At 38.3% G+C, this 14,475-nt stretch overlaps 1 protein-coding gene across 1 annotated transcript in view; it reads left to right on the forward strand.

The window, feature by feature from the left end:
- The window catches only part of RSPO3 (R-spondin 3), a 399,309-nt gene that overhangs the window by 226,503 nt on the left and 158,331 nt on the right, over positions 1-14,475 (forward strand). Inside the window, exon 3 of the mRNA XM_044064024.1 lies at positions 13,805-13,951. Within this exon, the coding sequence (XP_043919959.1) occupies positions 13,805-13,951 (147 nt within the window). The remainder of the gene's footprint in view (positions 1-13,804; positions 13,952-14,475) is intronic.

Genomic DNA, 14,475 nt, shown 5'->3' on the forward strand with positions numbered 1-14,475 from the left:
TAATACCTAGATTCCCTGTTATCAGTAACTTCCTGGGCCAATCCATCAATCTAGTTGACTGGATATCCTTTTTCTATAAATAAGCCACGGAGTGTGTTGGCTTCCTCCAAAAAATATTCAAAAGTGCTACACATTCTCGAGGCTCTAATCATTTGGCCCTTAACTATCCCTTTTTTCTGGTAAAAAGGGTGCCCGCTACAAAAATGAAGGTACGCGTTAGAAAAGGTAGTCTTCCTAAAAGGTTTGGAATGAAAACAGCTGTTTGCGTAGTCCTTAATTAATGTTACATCCAAATAATGTAAAACATCTTGGTCAATGTTGTGAGTGAATCTAAGAAAATCAGTACATCCATTGATGTGTTCCAAAAACCCATTCAGGTCATTAATAGAACCATTCCATAGTAGGCAAATATCGTCTAAATATCTGGTATAATGTGTAATGATCTTTTTCCATGGTGTATTGAACACAAATTCCTGCTCCCAATAGTAGAGTACACAATTGGCGTATAGCGAAGCACAGCATGCTCCCATCGCCACGCCTTTCTTTTGGCGAAAAAACTCTCCATTAAAGTAAATAAAATTGTTTGTCAAAACTGTGTCCATTAAGTCCACCACTAAATTGATGACGTTGCTAGCCAACGTACCATCAAGCGTAAGGGTTTGCCTAAACCATTCAAGTCCTACTATGTGAGGGATACTTGGAAATAGGTCTATAATATCAGTGGTTACCATGTATAGCTCTGGACTAAACATCTGTCGGTTAATAACTTTTAAGAAATGCCAGGAGTCTTTGCAGATATGTGTAATTGGTGTTAAGACTCTTTTGGCTATATGATCTATAAATTTTGCTAAGGGCTCCGTAATACTGCCTACCCCAGAAACAATGGGCCTAAATCTTAGAGGGGCTAGGCCTTTATGTGTTTTCGGAATACCAAATATTATTGGTACCCTTGGCTTCATAACATGAAAATAGTTGTATAGCTGCTCATTAATAGTGCTTTGCAAGAGGTGGTCGTATAAATAATAACTAATTTTGGCATAAGCTAAATTAATTTCATTAAGGGACACCAGTTCATATTGTTCAACATCCTGCAACATTCCCTGTAAGATGAAATCGTAATCTAACTGGTACATTAGCACCACACCCCCTCCTTTGTCAGGTTTCATAACCCGGCATTTTTCCCGCTTTAAATTCTCAAGTCAACTGGAATTCTTCATTACTGAGGTTCAATGGGCACTTGTTTTTCATGTTTTTACCAGCTGTTCTAATTTCTCTCTCTACCATTTCCTCAAATATCTTAAGAGATGGGTGTGTGGGGGGGTTAAAGGTGCTAGTTCTGGTGAGATCTGAATGGGTACTGGGTTGACCCTTAAAAAATATTGAAAGGTTTAGCTGCCTAATGAACAATTTAAAATCTATCAATGTGTTAGTGGTGTCAAAGGGACTAGATGGGACAAAGGTAAAACCTTCTGAAAATAAAGTAAAATGCTCATCTGTGAGCAAGCAATCAGTGAAGTTGTAAATAGTAAAATTATATTTTCTGAAAATAATTTTCTTAGTAGCGGCCTCGTCCATTGTTAATGATAAAACATTAACCAGTGGTTCTATTTCTGTATACGATTCCACCCTTGTTTCTGATGTCCCATCCCCCTCACTCCCCTGTTGGGAGGGTGCTGAAAATCCTGGTAGGACTGTTTCCTGCCCTTCTCAGCAATTCTTTCCCTCCTCCTGGGTGGTTCATTGTCAACCCTAACACCCTTATTGTTACATTCCACCATGTTATCCCCTTCCACAAACACAGTATCATAGTTGTTTCTCCAACCACCATTTCTGTAAATAGGGTAGGCTAAGCCTTCCTGGTATTCGTGCATATCCCTGTCAAGTTTCTTAATTTTCCTATTTAAAACTTTTAAACAGTGTTGGTCAACCTCATAAAAAACATTGTCATAGCTTCTTTTAACACTTCCAAAATTCACATCATTAGTAACATTTTGGTTAAGAGCGGTTAGCTCCTTCATTAAGAGTTCAGCCTTAAATTGGTACTCAGCAATCATTAGTTTCAACATTTCTATACCCGCGTTGTTAAAAATGTCACATAACTTGTCATACAATTCAGTCCCTGGGTGCACACAGTTAGGAAATTTAAATAAACGTAGACCTTTGGGAACCCTGTTAACCTGTATGCATTCATTTAAGTAGTCTATCTCCAACTGGTTGTTTTTAAGCGCATATAACTTGTCTCTAAACAAGTTAAAGTTATTCTCAATGTTTCTGTTAAAATTGGAGTCTACAGTACCTTGCTGAAAATGGAACTGCTTTTCAGTCCATGCTCCAAAGCTAAAATCCTTGTTTGTGTCCCTTGTATTGTCGTCTCTTCTCGGTTTACCACTAGCAACATTTTTTAGTGGAAGACGCATTACGTGAATTGTCTCGCAAATGGTTACCGGAACTGACGTCATCCGCCCTGCCATTCATAGCAGTTGGTGAAGAGGAAGTGACCCTATTGCACTTATCAGAAAACTGCAACTGGTTGCCAGGCAACCCAAAACTCTGTTCAGCATTTTTTTCTTTCAGTTGTTTAGTAAGTTCAGTTAACAGGTTCAAAACCTGTGTAAATTCAGCGCGGGTCACCGGAGCGTTGTCAGTGTCTTCTCTCAGTATCGCTGGGGTCTCCCTAAAGTTGATAGAATTGGTTCCTTCAGCCATGGAAAAAATAAGCTCTGAATGTCAAAAAATGTGAACACAAGACCAAGAATCACCAAAATCCACGGCCACAGTACCCAAATCTCCAAAAAATGTGGTTAGAAGCAGTAAGTTAAGAACAGCACATTTATTGGTACGTAATCTGAATCACACCAAACAGCAGCAAACAATAAACCAAGCGCTTTCGCTTTTTACAGTATGTAAGCCCATTTTTTCTGACATTTAGTGTCTGTGTTTCAGAACTCAGTCTAGCAGGCCCGCCATTTCAATGTGTTACATACCTGTACTAGCCCTGAGACCCTTGTACCTCTTAGAATGAGAAGTCATCTGATGCATTGCAGCCTTCCTTATAGGCACATTCCAAGTGTCCTTATAACTTACAGTCTGGGATAGCAACAGACTGGAAATCATTTTGTGTTCAGCCCTTAGCATCTGTAACTCTGCTTTATATTGCTCCTACAAGAAGATGGCTATCTATGTCATGTTGTGCTATACTTCATAATCACTTACGAGAGGCCATGTGCTTTAATAATTGTAATGCACTCCTCAGTGAAAAGCTAAGGCAAGAGACCAATTTCTGAGTGCCACTAGTTCTTTGAAGAGTGCACTGAAATTACACCTACACCCTTTCAGTGGTTTACTGTACTTTGAAATAGTTTTTAGTGCAATTTGAAATTGGACGAGAATGCAAAATGCTATTAAAAGACACACTGCACATATTTAAAAAGTTTAATGGTTGCGTATTTTACTGAAACAGCTTGATTTCTGTATTGGCATTTTGTAGTCTGTTTTATTCGCAGCCTTAATGAAGTACAAAATGATAACTGTTACTTTATGCCCACCAGAGTATAGTTGTCCATCATTGTTATTTAAGGTTCTTTACAAAATACTTTGGCTATTTTCAAAACAGGTGCTTGCATGTCCTGTTCTGTTTGCCATAGTACCTTGATTTAAGGCTTTCCAAAAGTTAATACAAAGAGTTTGAATTCCAAGGACTGTATACTGCACAATGAGAAAGAAGAAACACAGTGTATATGAGTTTCAAAGATTACTGTAAGGAGTATTGGTAACTTTGAATATGTTAGCAGATCCTGACCATATTTAATGCAAGGATTAAGCTTTTTGTGTCTGGGGTTCAAGATAGATGCCCAGAGTCAGTGATAAAACTGTGTATGTAAAATGATGTGTCAAAATCTGTATTTTATGTAGTTTGAAGACAAATATGACTGTATTCCTTCTGAAAAATGAGTTTTGTACACCACAAATAGAAAGACGTGCACCATATTCATCATAAGAGTTATTACTTCAGTGTGTTTGTAATCCAAATGTGTTAATTATAGGGAGACAGGCATCCTTTATCCAGATCTATATAGCACCAACATTTCCCCAGGGTGAATGAGGTTTAATCCCATGAAGTCAAACAGTAAGAGAAATTGTCCTGTGCCACCTTCTTTTCCTTTTTAGTGGAGAAGTAATGCTTTATCAGTTCATCAATCTGTTGGCCAATTCTGTGGTTGATATGCATGAACAAATTGTACCCTTTCTGACTTCTTTCAATATTGTGTACATATTGACCTTACTAGTTGATTTTATAAATAATTTTACTGACTACCGTTAGTATTTTTGGTGTCTAATTATGTCCTAAAAAGATTCTTTAGTTTTTTTTTCTGGGAGATGGATTCCCCCAAAGATTACTGCTTATAGTATCTTATTTATTTGGGAGAGATCATGATGTTGAAAACTTTGATAATTGTAAACTATTTAACAATAAATCTTTACTAAGAGGGCAAAAGATCTTTGGGCCTTCACGGAGCACTTTAAAATGTTGGCCTTTGGCTAGGAGGCATCTAAATCTTCTTTGACCAGAGAACCATGTTTAAAAGTTAACCTCACACTTATTTTTCTCAGAAGAGTCTCCTATATTCCACGCAAACTATAATACACGCTAAAGCTTAAAAAATTCTTTAAGCTGAATTACACAATAAATGGTAATTAGTATTCAAAAGGATGCATGCTGATTAAACGCCCAATCAGCATGCCCATCGTAAATTGAGCATATTCCAATAAATAGAAGTCCATCTACTAAATTATTATAAAATAATGGCTGGCGTTCTATTGAGATATGATCAGTAAAAAATCTTTCATATATCTTATGAGGATCAGGGCAAAATATGGGAAAAATTAGGGACATTCTGCAAAACACTGCATCGATCATAAGTAACAGTATCTTTCAAGTGAATAGAATTTTGCAGAACACCCCTGATTTTCCTTCTATTTTTGTACTGTCCTTCACAAAATGTTTAATTTTCTGGTAAATCACATACATTTTCTGTCAGCCAATAATGCCACAAATTAGAGATTCATACTTCCCACTTTTTTTACCTTTAGAGTAATGAAGTAGTATGATAGCATGCAATATCCCCTTGCAAAGTGAGCAGCTATTTTTGATATTAGTTACACCAGAGCAGGCTGAACAAAGATTATTTCAGTGCTGTGCTCCTAATATGCTGTTTCATGGCAATTTTGTCTGATGACTTCATAGCTAGATATTGTACAAGGGGCCAAACCCGTTGAAGCAGCTTAGCAGGCTACATGCTGAGTGATGTCATTTCTAAAGACAAATCTCTAGACTAAGAATGGATTGGTCTGATTGGCCTTGGCATGCTAGTTTTAATAAAATAAAAAAAAAATGATCCAGAAATGTATCTAAGTAGGCAACTTTCTGAGCTTTGTAAAATAAGGAGTCTTTCGTTCTCTATAATATGTCTGCATTAATATTTAAATCCATTGTCAAAAAGGGGTGTTGTTGGGATAAATCAAAACTGAGAAATAATTTGACTTTCAAAAGGAAGTAAGTGGCAAGTATGGCTACAGTCATCCTTTACCAAATATATTGGAGATGTGGATCATTAATCTGTGGAATGCTTTTACAATAGATAAGTTCTGCTACAATGCCATGAATTTTATACATTTCTGAAAAAATATTAATTTCCATTTATTTTCTTCATTTCCATGTGTTTCCCTGCCACTGGTCATGAAGGTCCCACCAATTATTTCTTTTCAAACTGTCATGTTGCTTCAGATAGTAATTTGTCTCACCCTTCATGGCACTGGCTACACAAGCACACAGGGGGTCCAGATGACGAGAAGGGTCCAAATGGAGAGATGATAAAATCAGCAAACAAAGGAGTATAGTATTGCTGGAACTGAATTCATCCTCAAGTCATGGTGAGTACCTTCACAAGGTGGACCATGTTTTTACAAAATCTCACCAAGACGACACTGATATATAGATTACATTTTATATAGCATATATCATGGACAGAAGTAGGTTAAAAATAAAAAAAGACAGCTGGGTGCACAAATCCCAGGATAAAAAGTGCCCAATCCTGGTAGGCGCACTGGTACCAGGACTGAAATAAATGACAGCGTAGAATCCTCAAGACATGGAAACATTCCTACAATGGGGCTAGGCCAAGCTCAGAGGGAACATGGCCCCTATTTTGTAGAATGAAGTAGTAGTCCACAAAATACACAAAAACTGACAAGCCAAAAAAGAGCCATAAAGATGATAGAGTGGACTACTCAAGATAAGAAAGAAATTATGTGTTGTTAGTATTATGCAAGAAGCCCATCATTTCTGGTTAGAAGATACAGATTTGCTGTATCCAGGACTGTTTGTAAGCTTCTGAGCCCCCCAAGCCTTTCTGTGTTGGAGGGAAGCATTCTAGCTTATCAGTGGGAGTGGTAGCACTAGGTAGCCTATCTACCACAAGATCCAGGTACAGATTCTTAGTTTTAGCACTTGAATTTGCTTATTTGTGCTCAGCACTTGCTCAGAACTTGTTAGCACTAAATAAGCTACAAATTACTACAGCACTCAATCTTCCTCTTTACCTAGAGGAAAACAGTTTTTGTACTTAACCTTCTTCACTTGCTTAGAGAAAAACAGCTCTTATACTCACTTTCCTCACTTGTCTAGAGGAAAGTATTATTTTATTCAGGCATGACCAAGGGTCAGCTCCCAGTGTTCTCTCCTGTCGATCTGATGAATCTTGGCATCTTGAGGCAATGTAGCAATTGCTTCATGTACACAAACAACCCTCTCTTCCTTCCACCCAACACTGCACTTATCTAGCCAAACTGGAGGTAAAGCTCTCTCCAACCAAGACTGAACTTGACAGTCAAGAGGAGAAGGTAAACACTTGCACCACACCACACTCATTACATAGTCCCACTAAACCTATACCACCATAATCCACACATAGAAACACAAAAACATTCACAGAGGCTCTCAATAATAATCTGCTAAAGTAACAGAGACCTCCAAAGCAGAAATGCAAGCAACCTCTACCCCCCCCCAACACAACCCAAATGACACATAGCCCACAGACCCAGTGTGTCAGTGAACCACAGCCCATAAGGCAAACCAACATACCCAACACACACTAATCATAGGTGACTCTATAGTCAGGCACACTGATGTCCCACTCACCAGGCTAAACAAGGAGAAGGTTACTGTCAGCTGCCTGTCGGGTGCCAGGATCAGCCACAAAGCCCATGCACTCGGGTCACTCCACAACAAGTACAAATATGACTCTGTCATTGTCCATGTTGGTGCGAATGACGTGAGACATACCTCCCTGCACTACATGAAGAGAGACATGGAAGAGCTCTCCGATCTTGTAGCCCAGGCAGGTATGACCCTAGCCCTGAGTATCATCCTGCCATCGCACAGAATGATACCGCAGTGCAAGGACAAAATGATTGACTTCAACAATTGGCTAAGCTTCTGGTGTCATTCTAAGGGGATCCAGTATCTATCTGCCTGGGACGACATGGTCGACAGACCACGATGCTTTGCCAGAGATGGCCTGCACCTGTCACCCCTGGGATTCTGGATACTGGCTATGGGTCTTGCCACCCCTATAGTGCCTTTTTCAGGCAAGGTTCAAATGACAAATTTACCACCATAACAGGAACAGGCAAGCAAAAACTGAGGGCAATGCTACTCAATGCTAGAAGTCTAAATATCAAAATGCACTCACTCAAGGCACGCCTTAAAATGGAGAACATCAATACCTGTGCAGTGACTGAGACCTGGTTCAAGGCTCTAGAGAGCACCCCTGCATTACCAGGCTATAACTCATACCACACTTTTCGGACATCTAACCTGGACCAGAACACCAAAGGTGGAGGTGTGTCCATATTCATTAAGGATATCCACACCTCCAGGCTAGTTTCGCAGCATAATGCATCCAAGGTTATCCAAGTGCAACTAACTCTGGGCAAAACTGCAATCCAAATTGTAGCTTGCTACAGATCCCCCACCATGCCCCAGGATTCCTACTCCTCTTTTCTTGATATACTAGAAAATATTAAGGTTTAACCAAACACCCTAATAATGGGCAATTTCAACTACGCCACCATTAATTGGGAAAACTACTCATGTACCAACTTCTTTGCTCAATGCTTTCTGGAATTCATAAATTCCAATGCCCTGGATCAACTTAGCCACACCCCCACCAAGGGCAACAATATCCTAGACCTAGTCATTACCAACATGAGTGACTGGTGTTCCATACCTGAAGTCAACTCCTCGTTGGTCAGATCCGACCATAAGCTAATCACCCTAGATATCCGCATCCTGCTCCCACCCACCATTAATGAAACCATGGTAAAAAAATTCTCCAAGCCAACTTCATGCTTCTTAAGACAGAAGTGGCAAACTTCATGACACCCATGCAGATGGACAATACAGTTACGACTGCTGAATCCTACACAAGTGCACTCTGTAAGCACTTACACAAGTGCATGGATCATGCTATCCCAAACAGAACCAAGATGCTATCCTCCAAAAAAAAAAGGAAGCCAATCTGGTGGTCCCCTGCCATAAACAAACTCTACAACAGAATGAAGAAACTGTTGTAAAAGAGAGTAAAATCCCATGAGTAGAGGAGCTCCCTGGTCAGCCTCAGTAAGAAGCTGAGGTCCCTTATAAGATCCTCCAAAGCTAGCTATGAAAACAAAATCGCCACTGATTCTAGGGACAGACACAAAGCATTCTATAGCTATGTCAGAAATCTTGATGGCAACACCCAGATCTGCTCTGAGTTACAGCACAACTGCACGAAAATTACAGAACCAACTGATATTGTCAACATCCTGGCAGATAGGTTCAGTGCTAATAGATTTGTAGTTGTGGAACTGCGTACATATCTGCTGACCTCACCAGATCCAAACATCGTGAACAATTTAAAACACGAGGGCAACAAGTCTAAGATGCCTTCCCTCCTTAGTTTAGCAGAAGCATATCGGTGTCAAGTGGGAATGGAAATCAAACCAGAAGCAGACAAAAATATGGCAGCAAGAAGAAGGTATATTATTTATTATTTATTTATTGATTAACATTTGTTGACCGGGAAAGTTCACTGGGTCAAAAACCCATTTTCACTGGAAGCCCAGGGAGAAAAGCTCCAATTACAAATACAAAAGTATATAAGACAATATCATATATGCAGAAAAATACAGAGTTTTCATACATGTTGACAAAGATTAAAATATATATAAGGAGAAGGATCAGATAAGAAGGCATAAATATAGTTGCAAGTACAGAAAACTCCTGGAACAACATCATGTCCATCAGGATCTGCTGCAGTAATGATTAAGGAGAGGTGAATTTAAACGAAAAGATGAAAGGTTAATATTAGCAGCCCTGGATAGTGATCTACATACTTGTTGGTATACAAAGTCCATCGAATACGTGGGAGAAACAGACAAATGCAGGCGCTGTAACATAAAACTGGAAACAGTCGCACATCCTGTGCTGAGCATGATACACTGAATGGCAGAGGGCCTGTATACTGAAAGGCATAATAATGTGGCAAGACTATTGTGTTGGCGATTGTGCAAACATTACAATATTAAAATAGCTGAGAAGCATTGGCAACATGAGCCACAAAGTATTGTAGAAAATGATGAAGTTCTTATCACATAGGTTCACTCATTACCAATAGTTCAAAAGCTACATGCGAGAAAACCAGAAATAGTAGTCCTTGAAAAGAAGACAAAAGTAGCATTGATCATTGAAATTACTGTACCCAGTGATTACAGTGTCTTACATACAGAGGGACATAAAGTCATAAAACACCAGAATTTGCAGGCAGAAATGAGGGCAACATGGAAGAATACCAGACAGCTCCAACACTAGTAAGAACGATGAGTCTCATAAAAAGTATTTGCAGTCATATTTAGATATGCTACTGATACATGTAACAAATATGAAATGCAGAAGGAGTCAGTTCTGAGCACATTGCAGTGTTGCAAAGACCACTTTTGGCTAACATCAAAGATTGAAACAATACTAATTTCACGAACTTTAATCATACTTTAACTTAGAAATGGGGTCCATTCCTGTCATGGTATTAGAAACCCAAAAGATTTGGAAACATTTAACACACTTTCTGTAATTTTCACTGTTAGTCATTACCCACAGTTTCACATCCTAAGGGTGTGCTTTACTAATGTCAGTAAAGTGATGAGAGCAAACATTTTAATAGCTACAGTCAAACTCTTTGAAAGAGTTAATTTTTGGAGAAATCATTATATAAAGAATGAAAGTAAGTTATACCATCAAATAATGCAGTCTAAAAGCAAGATGCTTAATGTATTTATTTATTTATTCATTTTCCATTGTCTGAATTATCCTATTCAGAGTCACAAAGGTGGACCCTACTGTAGCACTCAACAAGTTTAAGACAGAGAACAGTTCTGGGTAGGATGGCATCCCATTGCATTTTACACACACACACACACACACACACACACACACACACACACACACACACACACACACCACACACAATAACAAACATATATGTAGAGATTAACATTCACATGACACATAAATCTGCAAGCAGTTCAGCAACTCACCAATTCACTTACCTGCATGTCTTTCAGATGTGGGAAGAAACCACAGATGGATAAAACCCACATGTAGTCAAAGAAAACATGTACGACCAAGAACCAGACTAGAAAATTAAGCAGTACAAGGCAGAGATAGTCACTTTTGTGTTACTTTGTTGGCCCACAATTTCATATAGCTCAAGAAAATACAGAGTCTTACAGTGCTCTAACTGATTATAAGAGGTTGTATCTGTTCTCTTTTCCTGTAGTCTGCTTAGAGTGGACTTGTGCTTTACATATAAAGGCATGACAAACCCAATCATACTTGAAAACATGCATTTAGAATATTGAACATACAGCTTAAAATTAACAGACTTAACAGAAGGAATGGGAGATATTCATTAGCCAGTACCTAAGAATAATTTGGACTAAGTTGCCACTCACATTAAAGTTAAGCAGTTAGCTAGCTATATCGAAAGACAACACTGCTGAGTATGTACAGCTGGCTTGCTAGCATATGAGTCTGCAGCTGATTACCCATTAGGTTTCCAAACATCAAAATACAATTAAAGTGGTATTTTGAGATTTTCATGTTTTATATAATAGTTATTAAAAAGGAAGAATGAAGCCTTGATTATATCCCATCCAATTTGGGTTACGTTTCCAGCTTGGGTGCTGGGGGAGCTAACTGAGAAGTTAAAAGACTGAAGAGGAAATTCCTGCTTGCCCCTCTTTGGAATGGGTTGAGGGACATATCACTGCTTCTGAGTCCTGCTAAGATACTCTTTTGTGAGACCAGAGACCTGCTGAGAGCCACTAACTCAGGAAGGGTAGGGTTATTTAAGGGGCTATGTCATTCACTAAAGTAAATGACAGCCGCATGCTGCACAAATTGCAGAGTGGCTACATGGCACACAAAGGAGCATGTTAGGGCACATAGCAAAATCCCCTGATGACTGCCTTTGTGTCATCCATGCAGTAATCTGCTCTCACCCATAAGGGAATAAATGGGCAAGAATCACAGTAATCAGCCAGAGGAGCCCCAACCCTACAGGGCAGCAACAAATTAAAAAACATACAGTGGTAAACAAGCTTTGTTAAAGGCCTTCCCTTCAACAAAAAGCAAGAATCATCTGACAGACCAATATAGTTATAGAGATGGAGATAGAAGATGGAGATGGAGAAAAAGGATAAGGTACACTGAGTAAATGTAGGGGTGTAGGACCAGTCAGCTGAACATTACTGATATCAAGGACAGCTGAGTAATGGCTCCATCTGTAAATGATGAAACTATGCAAATGATGTCCATGATGTCTATATAATAGAGCTTTTCTCTGCAGGCCTCCACGGAGAAAAAACACTGCTCAGTCAGACTTCCCCATTAAAAATGGCAATAAATAAATATTGTAAGTAACTAGAAGAAGTTCACTAAATACTGTAGATGAAGCACAATGACTGAATGATGTCAACATTCCTGTATTCATACAGGAATGGCAGGACAGTGAGCCAGCACTAGAATTTAGAACAGATAAGGAATGGGAAAAGTAGTCATATGGAAGAGTGGTTAAAGAAGAAGTAGAGTGGAATTTGATAATCTTTGGGAAAACATGGCAGAATATCCCCTCCAGAGAAGTAGAAGCACTAGCCGTGGTATTTGGTAGAATCCATTACATAACTTAGTCTTCTCAGTAAGTGGGCCACTGATGCAAGATTATAAGCTAACATTAATGGTTTTAAAAGGAATGGGCCTTGGAAAGAGCCGATCATCACATCCCTGAGTGCCTACTTCTTATTCGAGGGAATGTAATGAAAAGACCCTGCTCAGTATCCTAATACTTAATGCTGATAGCCCACAGCTAGTCTTTCCACAACACAGGATCTGACAACTTAGTCTGATCATGTTCCTTAATGGCGTTATCATTGAGCTAGACAAAGGAAGCCTTATGTATGAGTTGTATCTGCACTTCATCAAAGCCACTGGCCTCATATCTCACAGGAGTTTGATGGGGGAATTAAGGGATATCGGTATCATATTCATCTGTGAAAGTGCAGAATGTTCAATGTCATTTCTAAATACCTGAATCACTACATCTCTCTGCTGGCTGTTCATATCTAGTTTTATAAACTGTAGCAGCTTCAAAGCTATTCATCCTCAGACATCAACCTGATGTTGTTCTCAATACCCATCACATGAAGTTAAGAAGTCTGAAAGATGTAAACAAAGTTGTCTATGTTCTGACATACCATATAGTAAGAAGGATGAATTTTCTGCTGCTATTTATTTCCGAAAGCCATTTACACATTTGTATCACTCTAGTAATAAAACTGCTACTAAGTAAAGTGATATAACTATAAACATATGCAACATACTTCCTTTTTAATAACTATTATATAAAACATGAAAATCTCAAAATACCACTTTAATTGTATTTTGATGTTTGGAAACCTAATGGGTAATCAGCTGCAGACTCATTGCAGCTGAAAATGGTAAAACTGATTGCTTGAATGTTATAGTGTTTCTCCCCTTTCCCCTAGGTTGTGCAAACAACAGTATGGTAAAAATACAGTGGAGATGGGGTCTAACTCTTAACTTCTTTGCTCAAGAATAGGGGATAAGGCAAAGAATAATAGGTACAAAGGCCTAACATCAAGAACAATTTTTAAATATTATTCCAATTCGCTTCAAAGTGAATAGAACAATAGAATTTGCATCTAGTATTTTTTTAACAATAAGTGTGAAACTGTGGTATCTGACATTACTGACTGACTGCAGTCCTCAATGTTTTACCTAAAAATCAGCAATTATACAAAGGGCAAGACAAAAGTGTGAAGCAAATTCAGAGATATCCTGCAAAATCAGTTACAACTGAGATCTATAAGGTGGGACACAACCCTCTGCTGCCCCTACTGCCAGCTTTATACTTATTAAGAATAGTATTGCTGGACACAATGAGTTCATTACAAAGCTGGATATTAATATATTTGGTTTGCAATGCGGAATGAAAAAAATCCATTAAAGTCATAAATATTAACAAAACATGAATGCATGCTGGTTTGAGAAATTCTGAATTTGGCAACTTAGATAAATTTTCTTAAACATCAAAAATACTGTGTTAACCTATATACGTACAGGGCAGTAAGAACAGCAATGTCAGTATAACAGCTCTATTTTCTCTTTCTACGTTTTTTGTTACAGAATGCAAACCTGACTGTGATGCCTGCTTCAACAAAAATTTCTGCACAAAATGTAAATCTGGGTTGTATCTACAGAAAGGAAAGTGCCTTGAAAGTTGCCCTGAAAGTTTTGAACCCAGTAATCATACAATGGAATGCAAACCCATTGGTAAGTAATGAATAAGGCAGATGCAAAAATAGTCACGTAGTTTGAATAACTATGAAAGAATGAAAGCAAACAGTTTAAGGTCTGGAATACCTTGGAAATGTTGAGTTAGATGAAGCACAGGACTAACCTGTTAATCTTTCTATAGAGGTTAGTAAGGTAGGGTTAGTGGATGGTAAACAGACTGACATTTACTGATGACTTGAGCAGATTATAGGTCTTCTCACTGAGGCATCAGTTAAGAGTTACTGGTGTTACTAAAGCTGTAATACATGAGAGGCTGCAAAAGCTCCCACTTTGGCTGCTGTAGCCCAGAGATAATGAACTGTTTGGGTTATTTGGCAATAGTACATGCAAAATAGGAAAAGTATGTGATAATAATAATTAGTCTTTAAAAGAATCTGATTACTACAGAAGAGCAGCAAGTAACACAAGCAAGGTACTGGGATATACTATAAGATATTTTATATATATATATATATATATATATATATATATATATATATATATATATATATATATATGTA

Source organism: Protopterus annectens, chromosome 1.part0 (genome assembly GCF_019279795.1).
Source record: "Protopterus annectens isolate FY-2018-M chromosome 1.part0, PAN1.0, whole genome shotgun sequence".
Classification (NCBI taxonomy): Eukaryota; Metazoa; Chordata; order Ceratodontiformes; family Protopteridae; genus Protopterus; species Protopterus annectens.